The sequence below is a fragment of the Mercenaria mercenaria genome, chromosome 4, assembly GCF_021730395.1.
Source record: "Mercenaria mercenaria strain notata chromosome 4, MADL_Memer_1, whole genome shotgun sequence".
In the NCBI taxonomy this organism is placed as follows: Eukaryota; Metazoa; Mollusca; class Bivalvia; order Venerida; family Veneridae; genus Mercenaria; species Mercenaria mercenaria.
Window position 1 is genome coordinate 51,493,049 of NC_069364.1, and position 27,701 is coordinate 51,520,749.

At 33.5% G+C, this 27,701-nt stretch overlaps 1 protein-coding gene across 1 annotated transcript in view; it reads left to right on the forward strand.

Moving 5' to 3' along the window:
* Positions 1-27,701, forward strand: part of LOC123551683 (uncharacterized) — a 74,334-nt gene that overhangs the window by 8,920 nt on the left and 37,713 nt on the right. The window contains exons 4-6 of the mRNA XM_053541144.1: positions 5,470-5,610; positions 14,051-14,216; positions 26,736-26,999. Coding sequence (XP_053397119.1) covers positions 5,470-5,610; positions 14,051-14,216; positions 26,736-26,999 — 571 coding nt within the window. The remainder of the gene's footprint in view (positions 1-5,469; positions 5,611-14,050; positions 14,217-26,735; positions 27,000-27,701) is intronic.

Below are 27,701 nucleotides of genomic sequence, written 5' to 3' on the forward strand. Positions count from 1 at the left end.
GTCGGAGAAGAGAACGCTATTTCATTGTTGCCTTAACCAGCAATTGTTTGTACGTGTCCAATTAACACGATTTACGCAATGACGTCGCAACATAACACAGTCAACGTTAGGACGACGTCCACATAGACCACCATCGCGCAGACGATTGTGTACAGTTTGTCAGATATTCGGTTTCTATGTGTACCAGGGGTGTTAGCAGCAGTGGCAGAGGCAGTTTGGAAGCGATTACATAGGTGGGTGTTCATGATATAGCGGTATTGTCCAGTCCACGTCACGCGCTGACTTCCACTACGTGGTAAATATTCTGTACGCCCTGTTGCTTGGAAACGTTACCTAATGTTTTGAATAGCACGGCTAGAACTGCCAACAACCCTAGAAACCTTATTTGTCGCCATATTAAAATTGAGCATGCCAATGACATGTTCACGTAAATTTGCTGGACTTCTAGGCATATCAATAAGAAAGAAAACTGAATAGATTTCATTTTTTATTTCAACAACGTTTTGTGTTCGCTCGATGTCCGGCGTCCGTCGTCTGTCGTCTGTCTGTCCATGCGCGTAGCGTGGCATACTCGGTTACTCAGCTGAGTATCATTTAAGATCCAAAAATAAAAAATAAAAAGGTTAAAAACTCCATAGAAGCAATAAAAAACAGATCAGGAGTAGGTATGGAGGTATGGAGGTATGGACAATGTCATAGCATATGAGTATGCTGTTGTTTTGGTCCTTGACTTTGTTATATTTTTTATGACGGCAGACTGTTGTTGCTCTTTTATCAAAATGTCTAAATTTTGTTTTTTTTTTCTTGCTCTACTTGCTCTTGTTATTGTAAATACTTATTTAAATCTAGATATATTTAAAATTCTAAATACACATATGATTTCAGATGCATATATACTATAGCTGCTATTGACCATAAGAACAATCTTCCTAATGGCAATTGTCCATCACTAGTAAAATAACAATTGTGTCTGTAACAACTATGAATTCCCAAGTATTCTAACATGGCTCGATTTGATTTCCAGTTAAACAAAGGCGGAAATGTTGTGATTTATTGTTTAATTTACCACGGTTCAGATGCTTCAGTATTTAACCACTCGGGCTAACACCTTCGTGGTTCAATTCCTACGCATCTGAACTCTGAACCGTGGGAAATTAGACGATAAACCACTCGAAGGCCTTGATTATTTGTTAATTATTTCCTGTTTCGCTACGCTCAAACAAAAATAAATTATCTATCCCATAATCAAAGAGAATCAACGGGAGCAAAAAGAACAAATTCATAAATTAACATTTAGGCTTTGTTATCCGCATTGCCATAGTATAACACTCAACATCAGTCATATAAACTATCAGTTCATTAATTTCTACCTTATGAATATACTTTCTGGGCCATTATGCTAAGAGGCACCTACTCATCCCTACTGCACCCAGTCGTGGGAAGGGGGACTCTAGAGAAACAAAGTTTCAACACAGTCACCTTCTTATGCCCTGACACCCATTTCCCAAAATGTATTGCCAGAAAAATACATCAATCAAAATTATTTAACGCATGAAATAATTATACATACACCTCAATACCTTTTATTTGAAATACGGTAATACCTCGATTTCTTTAAACCAAGGATGCACAAATGTAATAAATGCTCATAACCACCATTTACGGTAAATTCTCTTTTAAATATTGCAGTTGAAGAATAATGTTGTAAGCATTATATTGATTTCTAGACCAAGATTATTTTAGCCATCTGTTGCATGTTTACAATGTTTACAAGTTGCATGTTGCATTTTAATATAACAGTCGTCCTTGCTACGAACATTGATTTTCTAAAACATGTATCTCTACATCCTTGGAAATCAAGTAAATAATGATACAGAGACAAAAGTCTTGTGACAGATGTTTAGGCTGAAATATAAAATCCAAGTTCACGAAACGATAATAAAGGAAATGTGTAGACGACATTAGTAATTAAATATTTGAACTTGAAGAATGAAATAAGAATCTATGGAAATAGCTTCATCATTTTTTTTCGGTTTTGAAATTGTGCATAAGTCAAAGATTGTCCTCAGCAGTCTAATCAGTTCCTAGGCAGTTTATAGTATTTATTGCAAGGTGATTTGCATATATTTCGTTGTAACACGTATGCACACATGTGTACTTTATTTAAGAACTGAATGCTATTTTCTGGGACTTCTTGCAAATTCATGAATCGCGCTAGCGATTCATTTGATTGATTGGCAAGAAGCCTTCCAGTGTGGTTCATGCCCATATAAACGCACAAAAATACCGTTCAATTTTACGACAGCTTGCTACAAAAATAACCGATTTACTTTCCAGGAGTATCAGAAAATCAAAATAAATGTCAAGATATCGATCTTTTAGTCACAGTAAAAAAGACCCGCCCACGTTCAACTATAATTCGCCTTCTGATAAAAATACAGTTCCTGGTTTTTATTTAAAATATGTTTAACTCCAGTGATAATTTATACAGTCATATCATTCAGCTGTGATCTTTGACGTCAGAAAAATTAGTTAAAGCTATAATTAAATGTTCTTTTTGAATGCTTTGGCGTCCAATTTTGAAAGAATGTTTGGAACGAGGCCATTTTATTCATATTTTTGGTGAAGGACGTCAGATTACGCGTGCAATCTCGCGGAAAGGACCGTCATTGATATTATTACTGCAATGTTTAACGCTTTTGTCTTTCCATAGTAAAATGTATAGTGAATGCAAATTTTGTGTACAACAAATAAGTTTGGAAAAAGAGCTCATGTTGCTTAATTTGTGAATAACTAATTTCGTCCTGAATAAATAAACAGCCTAGTTCAAGTCCTTCCAAATGCCAGCCCCACCCCTCTCACCGACCCCGATTTGTATCGTTCATCAACTTATATAGACCTTTCTTTACATTTCGAGCCGTTTGTGAATATTTTGTTCAAAACTGAGGAAGCATAGTTTTGGTGAGAAAAGTCACCAGAAGCCACCCTGCTTTCTCTAGGTTTGCTCTAAAGTTTCCACGGGGGAGGCTCCTCGGACCCAGCCGAAGGAGGGGATTCCTCTCCCCCACACTCTTCCCTTGAGTAACATCTAAACTGATCACGCTACGCCCCTGCTGTCTGTCAACATTTAGCTTTTTCATGAATTTTGGTCAGAATGGTAACCTTGATGAAATCTAGGCCAAGTTCCTAAATTGGTCATCTGGGGTCAAATACTAGGACATTAGTTCAAATCAAAGAAAAACATTGTGTATGAAATAAAGGCTGTATCATTCAATTGATCTTCATGAAATTTTGGTCGGAATGATTGCCTTGATAAAATCTAGGTCGAGTTTGAATATGGATTATCTGAGGTCAAAAAGTAGGTCACTAGGGCAAATTATAAAATCACCTTATGTATGCGATCGAGACTGTATTTTTCAGTTTTATTCTCATGAATTTTGGACAAAATGATTGCCTTAATAAAGTCTAGGTCGCATTTGAATATGGGTCATCTGGGATCAAAAAAGTAGGTCATTAGGTCAAATCAAAGAAAAACATTGTGTATGAGATTGAGGCTGTATTTTTCAATTGATCTTCATGAAATCTTAGTCAGAATGATTGCCTTGATAAAATCTAGGTCAAATTTGAATATGGGCTATCTGGGGTAAAAAACTAGGTCACTAGGTCAAATCAAAGAGAAACCTTTTGTATGCGATGGAAACTGTATGTTTCAATTGGTCTTCATGAAATGTGGTCAGAATAATTGCCTTGATAAAATCTAGGTCGGTTTGAATATGGGTTATCTTGGGTCAAAAAGTAGGTCACTAGGTCAAATCAAAGAGAAACCTCATGTATGTGATAGAGACTGTTTTTTTCAATTGATCTTCATGAAATTTGGTCAGAATGATTGGCTTGAAAAAAATAGGTCAAGTTAGAATATTTGTCATCTTGGGTCAAAAACTAGGTCACTAGGTCATATCTAAGAAAATACTTGTTTAAACTCATGATACCACATTTTTGGTCCAATCTTGGCCAGAATATTTGTTTCCATGAAATCACTAGGTCAAACAAGTTTACACTGTTATGGTATGCTTCTCAGGTAAGCGACTTAGGGCGATCTTGACCCTCCTGTTCTTATTGACAACAAAGTCTATAAAATCAGACTGAAAGGCTTGATTTTATAAACACATATCGTACTGGTCCATGCATGCACGAGGATATCGAGTTCAACGTTTTCTTTTTTGTGTAATGCGTACAGTCCAGTTATAATTGATTTTATGTGACACATAATTGTTCGCCCAAACATATACATGAAGGCCATTTGACATGTTGATTCCTTTTATAACATTAAACAAATATGTATAGGAATAGGAAGTTTCTTTTTTTTTTTTTTTGTTCAGTATATTTGCAATAATAAATATCTGACCCGGTAAAATCGCCAACTAATTGTGGTTGTTTCCAAAGTCGGGAATGCTGTTTAAACAAATAGATTTCATGGGAATTGAAATGCATTTGCTGTATATATTTTAAGTCGGTGCATTCTATGCTTCCAAAAGATCTTCTCACACATTTTATTATAAAAGGAAAGGAAATTGAACTATCAAGATATAATGTATGTAAGATACTAATATCAATATTCATTCATTCATTCATTCATTCATTCATTCATTTATTCATTCATTCATTCATTCATTCATTTAATGTCATACTTATTTAACGTTCGGGGTAATGCGATATTACAAAACTAATGTACATAGCAATGAAGAACCAGAAAGAAACAATTTCATCATGAATATACGCAATATTCGTATTATATCCACTGGTTGCTTAATCCCTGATTAATGACTAAGATATAAGGTCAACTCATAGAAAAAAAACATATTTTTATTGACCTCAAGGATGCACTTAACAGTTTCTACGTCCAAGAACTTAGTAAAAATAAAACATAAAACCATATATTTCTATCAGTCTTTCACATGCTCATGAACGCCCATTTTCCTGTGGTGCAATTTGTGATGATCTGTTTTATAATAATAGATCATTTTTAAGACAATTTGATAATAAACAATATGAAAACAGAAGCAAAAATAGGTTTATGGCCTCAAAATGGCAAACTTTTGTCCCTTTTTTTTTCTAACAATAGAGGCAAGTATTTCAGAAAATACGGAAAATAGTCCAGAAAAAGGATTTTGCTATGTATACATTGTATAAACATATCAGCAGTAGTTAGAAGCGTTAAAAGTATTTAGAAAGTTGAATATATACCCTTGTTGGATGTGTTGTATATCAAAATATCGGCGGCCATATTGGATTTTGGAGTTCGCAAGATTTTTCATGAATGATGGCCATTCCCCTACACTCACCAATACAAAACGTATTGTGATTCGTAAGAATAAACACAAAATCTTACTTTTTGAGATATATACAAGTTAGGTCGTATACTACAATTACTTTTTTTCAAAAATATGACACAAGTTCACGTTATTGCAGCTACATCGTTATGAATTAAAGACGAAATCTGGACATGCCATGCCAATCCAGGTCATAGATATCCGAGGGTTCACTGCAAACAGTGGATATGAACATGAAATCGATCAAATACTGAATGGGAATGTAAAACCAGGCTATGAAGTCAGTTTTGTTTTGATTTTATATTACTTTATTGAATTTATTATCAGACAAGTAGCTACAGGGAACAAAAATTACATTTCCTTGATGAACAAAGGGTTAAGGGTGTTCTACATGTTTGGATCAAAATTATTTCCGCTACTGAGTATATAGAATTTAATCAACCGTTCTTTTTCAAGGCACCATGTTATACTAAACAGATCTATATATCAATAAAAAGATAGGATTTATTGATTTATTTTTTTCTTTTTTTTTTTCTTTTGATCGATGTAAAAAATACTCTTAAGCAAATTTCAAAGGTTGGATCCTATGAAAAAAATACAATTTTGATGGCGTTATCAATAATATGTTCAGGTCTGTAAACCTCGTTTTGAGATATTTGCCACTGATGAAAGACCTAATTTTGAAACTTTTTCATGATGGCATTTGAATTTATCTTAAGTACAAACATTTATGTGCCCGCCCCCACCCGCCCCGGGTGCATTTAGATTTATCGTTTTCTGTAGGTCCGTCCGTCCGTCTGTTAGAAATATTGTCGTGCATATCTAAAAAGTATTTGACTTAAAGTCATGAAACATTATAGTGTTGACATTTAACATGTAAAGTTGTGCACCTGGCCCCGCTTTCACTAACGTTTTCAGCTCAAGATTTTCTCAGAACTTTGTGAGAATTGTCTCAGCTGAGAAATTTCTCAAGTTGCCTTTAAATAAACTTTTTCTCAAGTCTTGAGATTTTTCTCAGCTGATTTTAAGACATAAGCAGCGAAACATCCAAGGAGCCTCGTGAATCTTTCCAAGAGCACGAGTGTGTAGTTGGGGTAGTGATTTTATGGCTTTATTGAGACAAAATGAAGCGTTGAGAAATGTTCTCGGATAGTTGAACATAAACAACATGTACAGTTTCACGATATCAAACCGGAATCTACAATATACATGTTTTTACAAAGGCAGTGTATTTTCAATATTATAATTGATCAGCTTCATTAAGACATTTATGGCTTATTGTCACTTCTGAACCAATCAAATTGCATGTGTTTTACAAAATATGAGAGAGATAAGGTAAACACAAACATTATGTTGTTTTACACGAATCATGGAATTATTGCATAGTTGTATAGCATCTTGAACGTATGACAATTACATCGGGCATATGTCTAAGGAAATTAGTCTAAATAATGTGACCTCGGGTAGAGCGATTTTGCATTATGATATTTCACGTTGTCTGCCACTAGTGCCGGTCAAAAATATTTTGAGTACAATTATTAGGAGTATATGGAAATCAGATATGCGGCCGTAACTATACATTATTTTGTGATTCACATATTACTGCATCCGGTGTATTCATATCAATGATTGCAGGGACATAAATAGATGTGTATTCTTATATAACATATAATTAACAGTATCATTCCCATATTCGCATGACCGGAAAAACATGCTATTTTGCTATAATTTCAGACTGGCAGAATATTATATTAATGTTTACAAATAATTGAAAGTTATATTCATTATTTATAAAGAAACATAAGCTAACTTAGTATTTTGCATTTAGCATTTGGTAATAAGTATACAGCATAAAACATCTGTCATCAAGTATTAGGCATTTGGCAATTAACATGACACACACGCACATGCACGCACGCACGCACACAGGCTTTATACACAATTCAGTAATGTTCGAAATTTCAAGTGTACTGTCTGTCATATAAATGTTTGTTGCCATTCATGACATACTGGTGAAATCAATGTGAAACTGGCACCGACTACATCGGCGGCGTATATTGTATCGCCGAAAAGTCGCCATTTTGTTTCTTTGAGAAAAACTCTGAGACAGCTCAACCCTTGACTGAAGAAATCTGAGAAAAATCTCAGCGCGGAAGTTGAGATTTTACTGAGCGATTTTCAGTGAAATCCAATCTGAGAAAAATCTCAAGCTGAGAATCAAAGTTGAGATTTTTCTCAAAAATGAGCTGATTTTGATTAGAGAACGTTAGTGAAAACGGAGCCTGGGTTTTGTTTGGTGTGTTATTTGGTCAGGCCAGAGTTATGGCCATTGACAGTAAAAAATACGCATAAAGGGCTTAAATGTTTGTGTCGCGAATACCTCAAAAAGTATGACCAAGGGTCAATTGTTATATAATATGTAAAGTTGTTTACCTGGGTGTTAGTTTGGAGATGATACCTAAAAAATTCAAATTCGTCTTTGCAGTTGTTTTTTTCGGTGTGAAGTGATAGCTAAGTGCACCAGTTTACTAAATATATTAATGCTTTTCCTCCTTTCTATGCAATAATAGAAATATCTGATGTTTAAAAAAATATGACCTTCTAAAATATCTGAAGCAAAATGGACAACTTTTGAATTGACAGTTTTTCATTGATTTTGGAATTTTCCCAATTATAGTCTATAGTCTATATCAGAAGTCTCAACAGCTTAATAAATTCAGTATAGTAAAATGTAAATTTAGTCTAATGTAAGTTTGTGTAAACTAAGTTATTATCAGTGAGAACAAAAAATAACTTAAGCTAAAAAAGATGCTCCTTTCCCCTTACTTGTTTATCATTTGTATAGAGTTATTATCAAATTGTATTCTAAAAAAAACAATGATGTAAAAGCAATACATATCAATGATATCGAAGTTTAAAATGTTTTATTTGCTGACGAAGCCACGTTTATAACTGATGGATCAAGAAAGTCTTTTGAAACATTAATAAGTATATTAGACAATTTTAGAAATATTTCAGGTCTAAAACTAAATGAAAAAAGTGTAAAGTATTAAAAGCTGGTTCAATACGTAATACAAGTTTTAGATACTGTACAAATAAAAAAAAAATTAGATGGACATCAGATTCTGCGCAATCTCCTGGAATTACCTTTTATACAGATACACAAAAGTCACAATCTAAAAATTTAGAAACAAAAATTGAATCCTTTAAGAATTGCCTCAAACAGTGGCAGCATAGGAAACTGACGCTACTGGGAAAAGTCACAGTTATAAAAAGTTTTGCTCTACCAAAATTGATTTACTATTTATCTGTTTTACAAACCACACCAAAACAAACAATAAACAAATTAGGAAACATTTATCGTTCTATGCCATCAAAATGCTTCAGAAACACCTTAAAAACTGCTTTTTAAGAAATCTGCCGTTTTTATAATTTGATATATCTCTAAGTCATTTGCTCAAACACTAAAAGAGTATTTCGTACCAACCTGCGTTGTATAAATGCCCGCCACACCCCACCGCGTTGTAATTTGATTTAAGCGAAATCTAATATGGTGGCCTATCAATTTTCTTTTTGTTTTAGATTAGGTAGACATAACAAAAGGTATGTGCAGAGTTTGATTAAATTCTATTATGCGAAACTCGATAAAATAGCAGAAATACCAACTTAAAATTGACAAAAATATGTAAAAATAGCACTTGGGTCTGCTGAACAAGTATTCCTTTCTTTACAAAATCATTTTCTATTGATTTCTCTGAGCATGTTTCAAATAGATATATTGTTTTCCGTTATAAAAATGCTTAGATATCAAATTTATGCTGATTATTGTACTTTACTGAAATATATTTTAGAATTATAGAAATTTAAAAAAAAAATGTTAAAAATAGCACCTTATCTAGGGCAAATTAAATTGAAACAAAGCTGGTGACCTAGTATTTTTATTTCATTTTTCAATACAGCATAACATGATCATTTAATACAAAATATTTCATCAAAATCTATTATTGGGGAAAAAATACGAAACTGTAGCGAGCGTCATTAAGAGATGCACAAAAGTAAACGACAAAACATTTTTCTGTAGAACATGGTTCAACAAAGGCGTGTTATATCTCGAACATTTATATGATTTCCGGAAAAAACCAATTCAATACATATGAAGACGTTAAAAATTCGAATAGCCTTTCTGAACATGACTATCTCAAATACATGTTTTAAATAAAAAGTATACCTACAGAACTAAAAAAAATACAGATAGAAAAAGGGCAAATAAATTCCTATATGAACATCAAATAAAAACACTAACAAATAAAGCTGAAACGAAATGGGAGAATATTACTTCAAAAGCAAATTTAATACGGAAATCAATATATAGGAATATCTTTACAGCAACGATAGATAGTACATTTAGAAACTTCCAGTACAAATATACACAGAATAATAACGACAAATAAACTTCTACTAAAACAAGGCCTTATCGAATGAAACCTTTCTGTCAGATGCATGTTGAATCCATTGAACATCTTTTCTGGGAATGTCCACATATACAAACATTTTGGAGATATTTGAGAAAATTTCTTCAACAAAACGTAACGTACAATTAGAACTCACATATGAGATAATGGCGTTTTTAATTACGGAACCAGTTCTACAAAGTCAAGCTAAAAATACTATCATTTTAACAGCAAAATATTTTATTTACAAAAATAAAATCAATAAAACTATGCCAATTTTAGAACATTTCTTAAATTACTTGAAGATAAGATTGGAAACGGAAAAGTTAATAGCGTTACAACATGACAAATTAAATGAATATTACAATAAATGGAATGGATTGATTCCCTCTTCAAATAACTACATAATATAAAAGCTCTCCCCAAAATACTTTTAGATTAGCAAATGGCAGTTGGATACAAAAAGTAGATATACAACACTATATCTGCTGATATCACATATGTATACATATGTGTGAGTCATACTGAAGAATTGGGCAAAAATCGATTCTATTATCTTTCCTTGTTTATTGAGATCAACGCTATACCTTGTTGTCTCCCTTCGACCGTCTAGCTAAATATCGATCACTATCGGATATTTTTTTAGATCGTTATGGTTCGGCTATCTCCGCTTATCGTATCACGGGAGTTGCCGATCATAAAAAAACAAGGATTATAGATTAGAGATCTCCTGTAAAAACGTAGTGGGAAGGGTGATTTATTTTACACCAATTTTAAGTACCGGTAAAACAACAACAGCAAATATAGTCATCAACTTGGTTTAATTCTGTTTTTCAATAATGTAAAATACGGAACGGAAAAAAGAAGACACTACGTTATTTATTCTTTTATTTTGCATAGTCAAAGAGCTATAAAAAAAATGTTTTATACTTCTTTGGCATAGTATATGAAAATATGATCAACACTATATTATCTTCTTTATATTCTACATTAAAGAAACTGAGACATAAAAACAAATATAAATACACAAAATCGAGCATAACATACATGTACATGAAACTACTATTATCTTAAAAAATAGAAAGCAGGGAAAAAAATATATTTTTATTATTATTATTAATCATATTTAACTTGTTAAAATTAATTTTGCTATGTAATGAACATTTGAAAAACATATTGTCACACACTGATGAAAAATGAACAGAAAAACAAACTAACAAACATACTTGACAATGTAAAAGGTATCTTTTTATGACACCAGAGCCTGTTAATTGGAAGTGTGACCTATTTGCCCCCGAGCCAGTCATTGTGTAATAAAGTATGTGCGAATTATGACTTCTCAAGTTTCTCAAAAGGGACTGACTGACTGATTTAATAAATGTCAGATTTTTAAAATAAAAAGTGGAAAACCTAAGAATAAAACAAGCACACCATAGAAAAAAGTCTTTTAGAAAAGATTTAGGATAAAGTGACACTAATGTAGTGTAAAGGTTATTCATAATAACTATCACGAATATTTTTACTATATGAACAGGGGATTACAGATTTTTCATATCTTTTAGCGCGTGCTATACCTTCTTGAGATTAGCTGTGCATACATTCAGTTCACTTCAATTTCGATTTATTTCATAAATACAATGCCTACAGCAAATGAAAGCATTATATAATATGGAGCAGAGAAAGTACATAATAATTTTCAGGAGAGACAATAAACCAAAGAGCTATAAAAAAATTAAAAATGTATTTTATACTTCTTTGAATAAACTAATAAATTAATAAACGACAATTTTTCGCAATGTTGTCACAAAACTTCTATACTATAATATTTTCACTTTTAGGCGAACTTTTAACACGTGTTCTATATATCTATACTTTAATATCGAACAATTAACCTGTATTCAGGAAAAAATACTGTTAATCAAATACAAGTAAATACTCAATCACTGTCCCATTATCTTATGTATCTAACAACATTTGTACTTGAAAATGAAACAATATATTTATTGTGTATTTAAGTCTCGTTCATTAAACATGTTACAATTTTCAAAATGCTCTTACGCAGTCACCGAGAAGATTATTATCTGTGTAATAAAAAGACCTGATCGTCCCTAATCCCGTAATAAAAAGGTGTTGATAAGCAATAAACTTGCAAAAAGCTGTTAATTGGTAATAAACAACTATCGAAAAGCGCTTTAATATGGCTGTTTCAGGGGCTCCGAAAACAATTTACTCAAATGTTGCATTATATAAATTCTTTATAACATATTTATGGTTAAAACTTAAACTAAGGGGTATATATAAGTATAATTAAACGAATCTTTAAAATACGAGACAGTGGTTTAGAAAGAAATATATATAGTTGCAATGTGCATCATGTCTTATTTTTATTTTATTTATTAACATGATACGTCAGCATCTTTCTTTGTAACATTTATTTTGCGGTAAGCTTGTAATTCCCAAAAACTATGGTTCGCCTTAATATAACTGAAATTATTCCCGCACTATTATTATCACTTAATACTATGTTGTAACAATAATATTTTTTCTGTATCATCGGCAGCTAAACTTCGGGCGGGTTCGTGCGTTTCCGCACGCGTCCGGAAATACCACGGACACGGCAAATAAAGAAATAATACAAAAATCACCAACTTTTAAACGTCTAGGGAAGCAAGAAGACATTAAAATAATTTCAAAATAAAAACATATATAAAAAGTTTATTGTCTGTAGAATACTTCAATAGGATAATAAATATTCTCAATATATGAATAAAGCGGCTACAGGGAAAAGAATAAGATACGTATCACAGGTTTTTGCTTATTTTATTCAGTAACTATATGTCGTAAACAGAGACTGATAGTGATGTTTTTTAATCGCCAAGGGAAGCATTAATTCTTCATTTTAGATAAATAATTTTTATATCTTTGTAAAGAGAAAAGAATGACGAACACTTCAATAGGATAATAAATATTGTGTGTTCATTCTAATTAAAACAATATTTGTTCAAACTTTTTTTCCTTCTTTGTTTCTATTGGAAAATATCAACCAGATAAAAATCGATATCGCACTGCCAGGTGATTTCAAGGGGGATAATTTTACCGATAAGACGGCAAATTTTACCTAATTGTTGATCATGGTTTGTATGATTGCATGAGAGGTTGTTTGTATGAGAACGTGTATCTTTGAGGGTGGGTGTGAGATTGATGTGAGATTTCAAAAGAGATTTCCTGATGTACATTAAACAAATGATAGTGTATGAGCATCATGTTATATAAATGAAAAAAAAAATAGAAATAGACACATATTCGATATATAAAACTAGTTTGTAAAATTGTATATGCATTATGTAAACGTTATTATTATTGTCTGTATGATGTACATGAAGGGGAAAAATAAATAATAAAATTACTTAAGCTAAAAAGTGTAAACTTAAATATCTGAGGTAACCTTTCCTAATGTAAAATTTCTAGGTTAGTTTGTTTTAGCTTTATGCACTACAAAATTTCTAGCAGGGCCTCAGAACAACTTTTAACTGTCAATGTAAGCCATGAGAAAAAGTGCACATGTTGTATATCGAAAACAAAAGTAGGTCATATTTTATCTGCCTAATTAGTTGTTGGGAAAAAGACCTATTTAGGTTTTCTTTCACTTTTGACCACTATCTTATGTTGAAAGTTTATTGGTTAAATAATAGTTGTTCGCCTTAGATTTTGTTGGGTAGGTACCATCTCTAGTTAGTGTTGATTCTTTTATCTAGGGGTAGGAGAGGTGTTCAATTAGCCTGCCCACAGTTATGACCATTGACTAGCTCATAATATGCAAAATGGGCTTAAATGACTAATATCTTAAAATGTAGTAGACCTAGAATCCTGAAACCATGTAAGAATATCCTACAGTATGTGAAATTGTACATTTTGGATGTCCACCGCCCCCTCCTATGACTTCAGTTGTAACAAACGTATAGAACTTTCTAAATTAGATATCCGCCACACAGTTTCATATATTAGATTTAATATTTTCATTTTCATCCCTGCTTAGCTGTAATGAGAAAGGCATAATTTATACAACTGCATTTTATTTTTAACTTTCGTTGAATTAAGCACCTTATAACTTTTCTGCTCATACGTCAAAAGCTGTTAATTCTCATTTAACACATGCTCAGAAAACTAAAAACATCTATTTTTAAAGTGATAATTTGTAAATTAGTTTTTTCTTACAGGCTTTTATTTGTATATTAATCTTTGTAAATCTATTTTCTAATTATTACTTAGTTTGGCAAAAAATCTAAGCCAATAGGCAAGGAGTTTACATTAGCAGGAGGGCCGTACAAAATACATGTGGTATGTTTTGTTGTTGACGTAACACAAGTTGAAAGTCAACAACATTCAGCAATGGTTAAGAAGATTCGAGAAATGAAGGAAACAATTCGGAAAAGAGGTAAGTTAAATAAATCATTTTCAGTTCGTCAAATAAACATAAAGGAATACCTACAGAACAGCGCACGGAAGGTTCTGGATAATAAAATATTACGTATTACTAAGAATTGTTAATAGACGGAAGTGGATTCTACCATGAACGAACACAAAGTAAGAATCATACGATGGAAAACAAAATGATTATCCTGCACATCAAAAAGCATTATAAACCATAATATAAATCACCTGATTGTGTAAATTCATTATCGATTCTATCTACAATTTACAATTATTTACACTATAAATTAATATCAAGCTTAATGTACAGTCGTCAAATGCCAAAAAAATGAAAGTTGTAACCAAAAAAGTATGTGCTATATTAAACGACGACGTGTCAAGGAAACTTTTAGTATTGGTGACATTCAGTTCAAAAAGTCTGTAAAATTTAAATGACGAATTTGGGTTTAGCTCACCAGTCACTATTGGCAGGAGACTTTATTGATCGCCCTTTCGACCGACGTACCGTCCGTCCGTCTTCCGTCCACAATTTCTAGATGAACAAATGAGACCGTACATTTTGCAAGCAAAATTTGAACAAACTTGTATAAACTTGTATTGTCATGAACTCATTTCCTATTCTAAAAACTGGCCAGATCCCATCATTGTTTCAAGATTTATTGCCCCATAAACTCCAGAATAATTTTATTTTTTTGTGCGTCAACAATATCTATTCTTTGAACGATAGTTGGTTTCATTTGATGATTTTATTTTAACCAAACTAGCACTACCAACTTGTATCAACCATCATATCAAGATACCTTTCTTGAACTGGCCAGATTCCAATTATGGGTTCCAGATTTATGCCCTCCGGACCCCTCGCCCCCCTCCCCCTCCCCCTAGAAATACCGGCCCCCTATGCCGCTGTTTGATAGAAAATGCGGGCATTATCACCATGCAAGGGGTACACACCCCTACCGAAAATGGATCCACCATATTGCCGTGGTTGGCTGCTCCTTAAGCCGGAGAGGATTGACCTGGAATTTGAGTTGCCCACCATGGCACCCGTGGGATATGATGCGTACTTGTTTGCAATGTGCTCATCTTCTTCAGGCCGGTATTGTGGGTTGCCATACACATCTTTGCCACTAATTCGTGTAGGACGTTCCTGTCGTTCTGTATTGGCCCGATAACGATTCAATCGGCAAGTCATGCCCCGCCCTAGGAAATCTCACCATTTAACGTTAACGTAAACTATAGCTTATATCCAAACTGCATCTTTATGTTAAATTTTAGTAATTTCACAACACAGCACTTTGGAACAAAATACGGTTATCCACAAAACTCTGTCTTTACTCTGCTGTATAGTCACAAATAACTGTGCGCTCAATAAACTCCCATATACTTCACTACAATGTATTTAACAATAAATTTTCATAAAGTACTTCAATCTATGTTTCCTAGAAACGGGTGGCATGTTGCCAAACGATGGGTAGAGTAACAGTCCCTTGACTCCATGATTGTCTTTCTGCAATCACTGGTGATATGAACAAGATTGAAAAATTACCTGGTCGATTAATCACAACAGTATCCCTACAGTATAAGCGCTGGATATCCTCTCTGATTTCATGATCCCTTGATGGACTCCGCGGCGGGAGGGGTCTGCGATTTACGAATTTTAAACATTTATTATGGAAAACCAAAATAAAAAACGACCGCATACCGAAAACAGATTCTGACTCTGCACGGAAGGTGATAATCCTCAACCGACCATATGACACATCCAACAAGGCATTTCCTACCTCGATTTCATTTGATCCAACAACAGACTAACCATTCAAAATGTCAATCCCTTTCGCTACATTTATAATTGTGAAAAAACCATCTGAATGTTGGATGGTTGGTATTGCTGTTGTAGCCGAAATCAGTCAAAAACCAGCGAAGCTGGAGATCGCTTGTTGAATGTGTAGAAAGGCTTCACATTCACACGAAATTCCTTTCCGTACATTCATTTTACAAACCTGACCATGTAAGAGCTGCACACCGAACTTTTAAACACCTCAATGGGTCATTCGATGTACCCAGACCTTGCAGGGGTCTCGGAGACGGAGAATTTGCAGTCCTATCAGAACAACAATGACACTGCTGCTAGACGTATAAAAATCAATCGATTATGAAAAGAAATTCACACAAATACTATTATTCTTACATTAGATCACACACTTTTCTTCCATCAAATCGTAAAATTTGGATCCTCAAATCACAAAAGTACAACAAATATCCCAACTCCTCTTCAATTGCAATTATATCTTAATAAGTTTGGGGCACAATGATAAAAACTGCAAAGTGCTATAACACATGGCCCCAACATGCGGGCCGTAAGTGACATTCTCATGACCATACACAAGTATTCGACCAATGCGATTGTGTGAACCTTGCACGAGCCACATTCAGCCAAGACTCGACCACTAGATTTGCAAGACATGGAAAATTCGAAAAGGAGGTTTCTACAATTCATAAATCACACAGTGCATCTGGATTACCAGAAGCAGGAGACACAATGCCAATGCCAAATTTTACATCTCCAACACTCGTACAAACTTAATCAACAAAAACTAAATCAGTCACTACAAATCAACACAGTGCATTGATTCCTGAACTCAAACAGATTCATTGACTTCACACCAAAATCCAACTCCAAACTTCTGTACCAAATGAAAAGCCTACAGTACCAGCAAAACCGTTCATAGTCTCTCAACTTCAAAGGCAAGCTGCTAAACCAACACTGCCACCAGCTAACATAAAGTTCCAAAGTATTCATGCAACGCGTCGTCGTCACTACAAAACGTTTCATCAAACACTAATCACCGTGGGTTAGACCACAAACACCCAAACAAAAAATTGACTTGAAACTGATGGGTTTGGAAAGGGATCAAATGAAACCCATCAAACCCCATAAACGTTTCCCCCGCTCATGATATAACCGGATAACCAAGGGGAAGTGATTACTGAACCGCCATTATCAGGCCCCGTGCCCATTATAACCATCAACAAAGGATTGAAAATCAAAAGGTTCCCACCCTGAGTCAATCAACACTAATAATTTAAATTTCCAGTCTTTAATTTTTTTATTTAGCCTGTAAATGGAAAGTAAATTATCCAGAGGAATTAGCCGTGGACTAAAAGCAAAAGAAGGTAATGAAATTCTCCTACTCAATATCAAAAAATAATCCTTCACATATGTGCCTTGTAAACCATTTTAAAGGAAACGGACAAAATAGCATTCAAAAATTATTCAGTGTGTATAACTTCATAAAACAACAAACACTGATAGAGCTGTCGGAGTGACATCTATTAATATTAATAATGCAGTGTACCGCACAGACAACATAGTTCAAAAAACAAGAATCCGAATCAGTTGGCAATAAACGAAACCATACATCGACGGCGAATACAATCTGTTCGATTTACGAAACCTCCCAAATATAAACTAAATCAAGAAGAACATGAAGATCTTATATAACAATACCCACTAAGGAACCAATATTGCAATGAAGTGAGATTTAAAATTTCAACATGAAATCTGTGCTTTTCATACAGCAACACAATAGGACAAAATATATGAAACATATATTGAAAGAAATTGCCCTCATGTGTAATAATGAAATCAATCCCACACGTAAAATCAACACCTTCAACATTTAACATTTTCATCGACTTATATTGACAATTTTACAACCGAACATCTATCATGATTTTGAAAGAAAGTACTTGATGCTATATGCATTGTTAGAGTTGACCATTTTTCCAAGGGAAATGTATTTCAAAAAGCATCTAATCTTCCACGAGACCTACCCTACATAGTTTTCAAATTTAAAAAAGCTGACATGAATCAATTTGACACGCTAATGGTAAAAAAGATTTTACTTTGTTAAAATTTTACTAAATTTTATGATCCACTTGAGTCGTGTTTTTCCATTCATCAATTCCGAAAATATCTGGACAAGTGCCATTCCTAACCTACAAGAAAAGGTAACATAAAAATTAAGCCTAGTTATAAATATTATTGCAAAGACTGCAGTACGAAACAGTAGAGCGGCCAATAAAAAGTTCAATATACGGCCGACGCGAGGAGAAAACTTACATCAGTTAGTGGTATTCTTAGAGCCAAAGGCTCGCAGAACTATAAAACAATCACGAGAAAAAATCATGCATTCATGACGTTTATCAAAACTTAAATTAGACATCGGTTTAAAAAAAAGTCTGGTAAATGAATCGCAAAATAAGTGGAAAAGGAAAATCACAAATAGTATTCCCATCAAACAAAGACAGACCATTCCTATATCATCTAATTCAATTATGACAATGTATAGGCCTATCGTTGGCGGTGACACTTGGTAAAACTTTATTCAAAAAACTCATCATCAAACAATAATAGATAAAAGGTTATCAAAACATAAAAACGACTAAAGTAAATGCAAACCTTAAAATAAATTGTGATTCAAAAAATTATGAGAATATAATAAAACATTATTCAACACACATGACTTAGCTTGATCGCATTAGATAAATGACACTATACCGCACTGGTCCTGACCAAATTCAATTATGCAACTTTTAAAACATTTACCACAATAATCATTAGACCTCCTACTTAGAAAGTAAAATATAACCTAGGACAACTGGCATACTTAATCCAGATTTCCTTGTAGAGAAGCATAGTTTAATTCCAATACCAACAACCCGGTAAAGATAGCACTAACCCAGTAAATATAGACCGATAGGCACTATACCATACCAGTTTGTATAATAAAAACGCAAGAAACTTATTAACAACCTCTAGACTGGTGATTTTGTAACTATAAACTTCAAGGCCTAATAACAAATATACAAGCTGGTTTTCGCATCAGCTCATCACCACTTATCAACTATTTTCGACAGGAAAATAATATATACCGAAGCCAAAATAAAACAAAAGAGTCATATATTGTACAGAATTTTTACGATTAAGAACAAGCCTAAGACACTACAATTAAAACTTGTTATAAAGAATTATCTAAACGACATATGTTATAAAATGTCGAGGGAACCAACATTAAATTCGCAAAAGATATAACAGAACGTCAAATTTAAAGAACGAGTTTGTACAACCCTTTCCTGTACTCATTTTGTGCAGCGAACATGGATTCCACAAGTGTTCTATTTAATCTGTTCACACTTATAAAGCATCACAATTAATAATAATTGAAAAAGAAAGACACCATGGATAATTAGTTCATTAAATTATGATTACTTACCAAATAAGTTATCTTCAAAGAAAAAAAGCAACTAAAGAACTCCAAATACAGCAGTAGTTTTGAACAAAGTTCAAACTTGGTGGCCATTTGTGAAAATGATTTAAATATTTTCCAATCAAAAACACATTGAGTCCACAAATGTCAATTACTGAAACAACATTGTGTGACCCAGAGCTTTTATCAAAATGGTACAAAAATACCCGTTAGTGACGAATCAAAATAACTTGTAGTTATTTTATGTGGTATAAAAATGCTTTCATTTATACCACCCAAAAAATACCATACAATCCAAATGTTTTTGAAATCGATGAATCATATAAGGTAATTTCAAATACTGATTTGGGAGCATATCGCAAAGGTTTATGATAAGACAGTATAGATCATTGAATCGACCAAGCAAAAAAACGGTATGTGTTGTTTATGGTTCAGCCAGAAAAAACGATTAAATAAGATGCAGGATACAAATCATAATCAATGTCTTTCGTAATGTGCTCATGGCGCAGTTAGAACATCGCCTGTTGAAAGCTTGTAATGAAGAAGCAAACTAACCCACCCATTATACGAGACGTGAAAAACAGTCATTGCAATAAGCTCCTTAGGGTAGCTGCCAACAAATCCAACCCTTCACGATAAGAACAAAATTAAACCCAAATACCACGATTCTGTATGACAGAAAACCAAAACAAATTAAACCAATTTGGATTTCGCATTGTATAATTCTATGAAGGAAACATATTTTGAGGTTTCAGATGTATTGGAAAGAAAATTATAAGTTCTGAATACACACCATGGATTTCTTATTCTCCAACATTCTTTTTGATATTGAAAACCGTATTTGAAAAAGGGCTGAAAACAAACCCTTAAATATTCAAGTCCAAATAAAACTAAATCAAATCGGCCTTACAACGATCATTATCCTATATAACAGAAGGTTTCAAGGATGATATCAAAGTTGGATTTGCCGCCGTTAGCCAACCTGCAACAAGTCAAAATTACGTTTACCAAAAAACGCTACAATTTTTTCAGCAGAAGCAAAAGCAAAAGATTTGGCCCTTAATAAATTTCAGAATTTAATGAAGAAAAGTTATCATCTTTTCCGTACACACTTATTGTATTACAATCAATACACAACCGTAATAGAAGAAAATCCTCTCATTCAAAATATTCTTCTCAGTGTTCATTAACAAACTTTAAAAAAGTCCATCAATAATCTGTTGGATTCCTATTCATGTAAGGTAATTATGGAAATGAAGAGATGCTTATACTGTCAGCAAAAGAAAACACTTTCATTAAATCAATCTAAATTGAAATTGACTCATATACGATTTTAGAGTCAAAATCAACAAATACATTATAACTAAATGGCAGTCTCGTGAACAATTCCTCGTACAATAAACTTCGTGAAATAAACCTACTTAGAGAATGGCACCAAGGAAAATAGATCTGTTACGCATGGATGAGATGTTACTTTTTCGTTGACCTGATAGGTCATACTCGTTGACTCATTCGTAATATGCTGAACAATGAAGATCAACCAGAAAGTATAACCATGTCAAACACCACTTACTATAAAACATATTTTAATCGACTGTATAGACTTCGATCCACAGCGCAACACATACAACACATGTTGAACTCTAAAAGAGCTGTACGAGCAAAATTTCAGCCGACAAAATTTTGCAGTTTTTGAAAGAAATAGGTAAATCATAAAATCTGAACCTTATTTGATTATTAATCACCGCTTTTATACTTTTTAATGTTGCATTTGATATTATTAACACAAATTTATGTATTTTACGTTTTTACTTCAATGTTTTATTTATGCTTTGCAATTAACGTAATCCATTTAACATTTTCTCGGCGATATATGACCTTTTTGTGTCGATTCGCCGTAAAACCCAACTCATTCATTCATTCATTATTCCCCCTTGAAGAGCCAAAATGAGCTATTTTGACCTTGTCTGCACAATAGCAGTTCTATTTATGATTTGATTTTTACCAACTTGCACACAACTTGTATCACCATAAGATCTTGGTTCCTTTCTTGAACGGCCAGATTCCAGTACGGGTCCAGAGTTATGGCCCCTGAAAGGGCCAGAAATTAGCTATCTTGACCTTGTCTGCACAATAGCAGCTTCATTATGATTTGAATTAACCAAACTTGCACAAAAACTTGTGTCACCAAATAAGATTTTGGTTTTTCTTTGTTGAACCAACCAGATCCCATAATGGGTTCCAGAGTTATGACCCCTGAAAGGCCAAATTTAGCTTTTTGACATTGTCTGACAATAGCACTTCATTTATGATTTGATTTTAACCAAACTTGCACACAACTTGTATCATCACAAGAACTTGATTCTTTTTTCAACGCCAGTTTCCAATATAGGTTCCAGAGTTATGGCCCCTGATAGGACCAGAAATAAGCTATTTTGACCTTGTCCGCACAATTGCGCTTCATTTATGATTGAATTTAATCAAACTTGCACAAAACTTATGTCACCAAAGGTCTTGGTTCCTTCTTGAACCAATTCCATTATGGTTCCAGAGTTATGGCCCCTGAAAGGGCCAAAATAAAGCATTTTTGCCCTTACTGCACAATAGCAGTTTTATTTATGATTTGATTTTACCAAACTTGCCCACAACTTGTATCACCATAAAATCTTAGTTCCTTTCTTGAACTGGCCAGATTCCAGTACGGTTCCAGAGTTAGGGGCCCCTGAAAGGGCCAGAATTAGCTAGTTTGACCTTGTCTGCAAAATAGCAGCTTCATTTATGTTTTTGAATTTAACCAAACTTGCACAAACTTGTTCACCATAAAGATCTTTGGTCCTTTTTTTGAACCAACCAGACCCCAAATAATGGGTTCCAGAGTTATGGCCCCTAAAAAGGGCCAAAATAAGCTTTATTTGACCTTGTCTGCACAATAGCACTTCATTTATGATTTGATATTTAACCAAACTTGCACACAACTTGTATCCCCAAACAAGAACTTGGTTTCGTTCATCAACTGGACAGATTCCATTATAGGTTCCAGAGTTATGGCCCCTGATAGGACCATAATTAGCTATTTTGACCTTGTCTGCACAATTGCAGTTTTATTTATGATTTGATTTTTACCAAATTTGCACACAACTTGTATCACCATAAGATTTTGGGTTCCTTTCTTGAACTGGCCAGATTCCAGTACGGTTCCAGAGTTATGGCCCCTGAAAGGGCCAGAATTAGCTATCTGACCTTGTCTGCACAATAGCAGCTTCATTTATGATTTGAATTTAACCAAACTTGCACAAAACTTGTGTCACCATAAGATCTTGGTTTCTTTGTTGAACCAACCAGATCCCGTAATGGGTTCTAGAGTTATGACCCCTGAAAGGGCCAAAATTAGCTTTTTTGACATTGTCTGCACAATATCAATATATCTATACCTTGTAAGAATTTTTTTTTAATTTTGGTTAAATTCTTCCCTTTGTTGTTCCTGTCCCTTGGACTTAGATTTTTTTTTCTGAGGACTTAGATTTATTTTTAATTTCTTCTCTTTGTTGTTCCTGTCCTTCGGGCTTCATCAGTCCTAACCTCCTCTGATGTAATCCTTCAGGTATGAAACTACTTGTCTGATTTGAAAATAATTTTATTTGAAGTAACTTTAAGAAAATTTCAACTATATTTTCTCATAATTCTTTTGATTGATCTTGATTATGATTTTTTGACCTTCTTGTCCTTAAGTGCAATAATAACAGGTGAGCGATGGGCCATTTTGTTAAAACATTGTTGTCTAATTAGTACAATTTAGCCTTATATTGGTATAACGTTGATTTGGATGGTGAACACGAAATTTTTATACAAATCTCATATTTCATTGCATGACATAATAAATATTTTACTTTAGTTGTTACAAAATATTAATAATGTTAATAATGTTTCTTTACTAGCAGCGAATAAAATGTTAAATGATGATGTATCTCAATCTCCATATTTGCACATATACCTATACGGACAATCTTAAGAACGTCTAACCAATTATAAAGAAACATATCATTGCAATAAAGGAAACAAATAAAGTAATTCATACTAATTTCAACTAAAGATCTATTAACTCTGCATCCTAATATCAGTCGGCTTAAACTATGGTTTGCGTTTCATTTCTTGGCAATTTGCATACTGTCAGACCTGTTCTTTACTAGTCGGGTGGAATTAGTGCAAAAGCGATACAAGCGCACAACTTTCAGAAATCATTACCAGGCCATGGGAACATCAAAAGGGAAGCAAAGATAAAAGTAAACTTTATTCAAAATGACAGGCCCGCCCGCTTAGTTCAGTAAGGAGAGCGTTGGTCTACGGATCGCGGGGTCGCGAGTTCGATCCTCGGGCTGGGCGTATGTTCTCCGTGACGATTTGATAAAAGACATTGTGTCTGAATTCATTCGCCTTCCACCTCTGATAATTCATGTGGGGAAGTTGGCAGTTACTTGCGGAGAACAAGTTTGTACTGGTACAGAATCCAGGAGCACTGGTTAGTTTAACTGCCCGCCGTTGCATGACTGATACACTGTTGAAAAACGGCGTTAAACCCAAAACAAACAAACAAATCAAGATGACAGCCATTTCAAGTAGAAATTATTCATAGCTAATCAAACAAATGAGCGAAAGCCATCAAATCACTTAACTTTTGATGGCGTTAACTCGCTTGTATGTTGGTTTTCATCTCATTTCAGGCAGCCGTTGCTGTGCTTATAATAAAATCACTTAACTTTAGCAAGCTAAACTATCAAAAAATACGTTATTTCGTTGCACAGACTATTCAAATTAAGATGGCCGTCATTTTCAAAGTGACTACCTTAAATTCGATCCAACATGGACATATGGAAGAGGTATAAATTGCTATTAGCTATAACATACATCACCTTGTATTGATTTAAATATGTTTCAGAGGATTTTGCAGCTCATTTTTTATCAAAATGACCACCTGAAATAGGTCACATGTACAAATATTGATGAGCTACAATAGTTCAAAGATTCATTATATAAACTAAATGACATTTATTTAACTAAGTTACATCAATTTTCTAGAGAATGAAAAACTTAAGTTATTGATAAAACTAATATAGAAACCGTCATTTTCAAAATCGCCACCCGAAATAAGCATGTATAAGATATAGCTGTCAAAATATTCACTGCTGCAATAGAAATAATCTGATTGGGATTTAACTGTCCGTTTGTCAGTCCGTCCGTTCGTACAGTTTTTAGAAGAAGAGTAATAGCAGACTCGGTTTGATTGAGTCTGTTCATGAGAGGTAATGAAATGTGCAACACCTCTCACGCCACCTAGCATCAGCTTAAGCGGAACTCTATTACACATATGTTGAATGGACTCCATGATCCCAATGGACCAGAAAATATTACAACACTGAATCCAAGTACGGGGAGACTTGAGACATGGAGGGATTTTTTATAAAACTTGGCACAAAGGCACAAATGTTCACGACCATAAGACAAAGTGTCATGCACAAGAACCCGGTCCCTAGGTGTAAGGTCAATGTCACACTTAAAGGCCAATGGTCAGATACAAGAATGACTTTGTCCGGAGCATTTCTTCTTCATGCATGGAGGGATTTTGATGTAACATTGCACAATTGTACACCATCGTGAGACGGACTGTCATGCGACTGTTATGTCATGTAACTTTTTCATTACTAGTCGTAGGGAAAAATCGAGACCACCTTTTACAACATGCATGTTACATCCAATTTTGAGGTGTATTTTGACCTGTCTCTATCTGGTAAGGATTTTTGTGTGGACTTTTTATATTTTTGTTAAAGATTAACTCCCTTTACTTTGAATAACTTATACTGTAACTTTCTTTTATAATTTACCGTAGGAAAAAACCAAGACCACTTTTCTCTTCAACTAGATGTTACTTTAAAATTTTAGGTGTATTTTAAGGTATCTCTCCCTGGTAAGGGGCGATTTTTTGGAATTTAGAAAAACAAAAGAATTCAATAATTACTACACACCACAAAATTTTAAAATTCCATTTGCAAATCAGGTGCTACTGAAAAAGAAATTGCTAAGGGGCGCAATTTGCGACATTCTGGCACCTGTTACCGTTTCGCAACCCCCCACTTTAAATGACCAGTTTTTACTTCATTGTCTTCACCTTTAAACTTAAATCTAAAAACAACATTTCGGTATACATCGGGGGACAGATTCTGCGTTTTGAAAATGAAAACTTCTTGTTGTTAAAAAATTCCATCGAAAACCACACTCAGTATGTTTTCAAGACTTTTTTTTTGTTTAATAAAGTTTCCCCCGCCATTTTTTAAAACGTATTTAAAAGCCCTTTAAATAACATTTTTTAAAATTTTTGTTTTTTTTTCTTTGAAACAAACAATAACTCTCAATTTCCATTCAAAGGGGTTTTTAAATGGACAAATATTTATTTTTTTAAAAAGCAGAGTAAATAATGGAAAGGGAGAATCAAAAAAGAAATGAAACTGCTTTTCATTTAATAGAAAACCTTAAAAACTCATTGTACAAACAGTTATGAAATCTTTTCTTTTTTCAGAAGTAAAAGTTTTTTAAAGTTCATGTTTAAATGCGTATTGCATTTCGCTAAGTTGAAATTTTACGACCTCTCTTTTGGAATAATAGATGAAAGAAAGCTTTCAATCAAACAAAGTAAAAAAAAAGTCATTGCACCCCCCTTACTTTCTTTTTATCCTGGCAAAAATGATGACCAAAATATTCAGCCCTGAAATGAAATGACAAAAAAAAAAAAAAAAAAAATTTTTTTTAATTTAAAAAAGATATCTTTTCTTCTACCTGGGTTTTTATACTAAAAGATACTTCGATCATATATCCAGACAACAAATTAACCTCTATATCCAGTGAATACTAGATTTTGAATTTTTACGAGTGGCGTAATACTGCAACTGATATTAAATTGTCAAAAGTATCAAACTTAAGATATTCTGCATTGGCTTATTTAAAAACCACACAAAATAGACGAAAAAAGACGAAATACTTCATAAACATGTCAGTTTATCAAAATGTGATAAAGTAAAAATAGATGCACAGGAATGGAAACAAATGCCTTCTCAGTTCAAACTTCCGGGAGACAAAAGGAAGTAAAACTGTCTTATTATTTCGAAAAGATAAAAAAATCTAATAACGTCGTTGCATTTGTATAACCAGTATTTCAATCGCAAAGTATTGTTGACCACAGAGAATAATGTTTTCATTTTTGCCAGATCTACCTATCATTGGTATTGCTACAAAATTCGATGTCCTTTGTCCCAAAATCCATGAAAACGTTGAGAATGTTCAAAGAAGCGCAAAAGCTCTGGATGCGGTGAAGAGTACAGCAGAATATCTAGAAATTCAAGAAAACTGTGTGTTTCCCGTTGTAAACTACACAGATGATACAGATATCGACAAAGCAAAGGACATCCTGCTGTTGGATGCGCTGGACTGTATTGAGAAACGCGCAATGGATTATCTCCAGCAAGTTTTAGGTACATTTTATTATATACATATATTTTATATATAATAAGGGGGCGACAATTTGAACTTCTGTGTGTGTGTGTGTGTGTCGGAGGGGGGGGGGGGGTGACTTGGATTTTACTTGGAGCCAAGAATTGTTTTTAATTTCTATGAGTCAGATTTCGTTTTCAGAATTTGATGGTCAGAACATTTTTTTCACAGTAAACCAAAGTTAATTTCTTTTTCTGTCTCAAAATATATTTGTAATAATTTGTTATTTAAAAGATCAATAAGCACAACAAAGACGCACATTCTGTATTGAGTAATTTTCTCAAGTACACATAAAGTAGCTAAATGCAAGTCTCCTTGATTAAATATTTAAATAGGAAGCAGTTTGACCCAAATTATTATTCCTAATTTTGAGCATCGTCATTATACTTCAAAATAGTATATAAATCTGCTATTAATGTGCACATGTTTTTCATTCAGACCTAAACGATCATTGAGCCACATTGAACATATCCAGCCAAAATGGATGTTAAGGGACAAATTAGTGGGTTCGAAGCAAGCTGGTGCATTTTGATGTAAATTGATATATAATATGCCCGCTTTTGGAATAATTAATATAATATAGAAAATTTTGCGCATGCCCGGGCCTTCTGACGTTATAGGCAATTATGCTAATAACTACCACACACACACTTGTGTGGTTGTGGCTTATCTGATGTTAATAG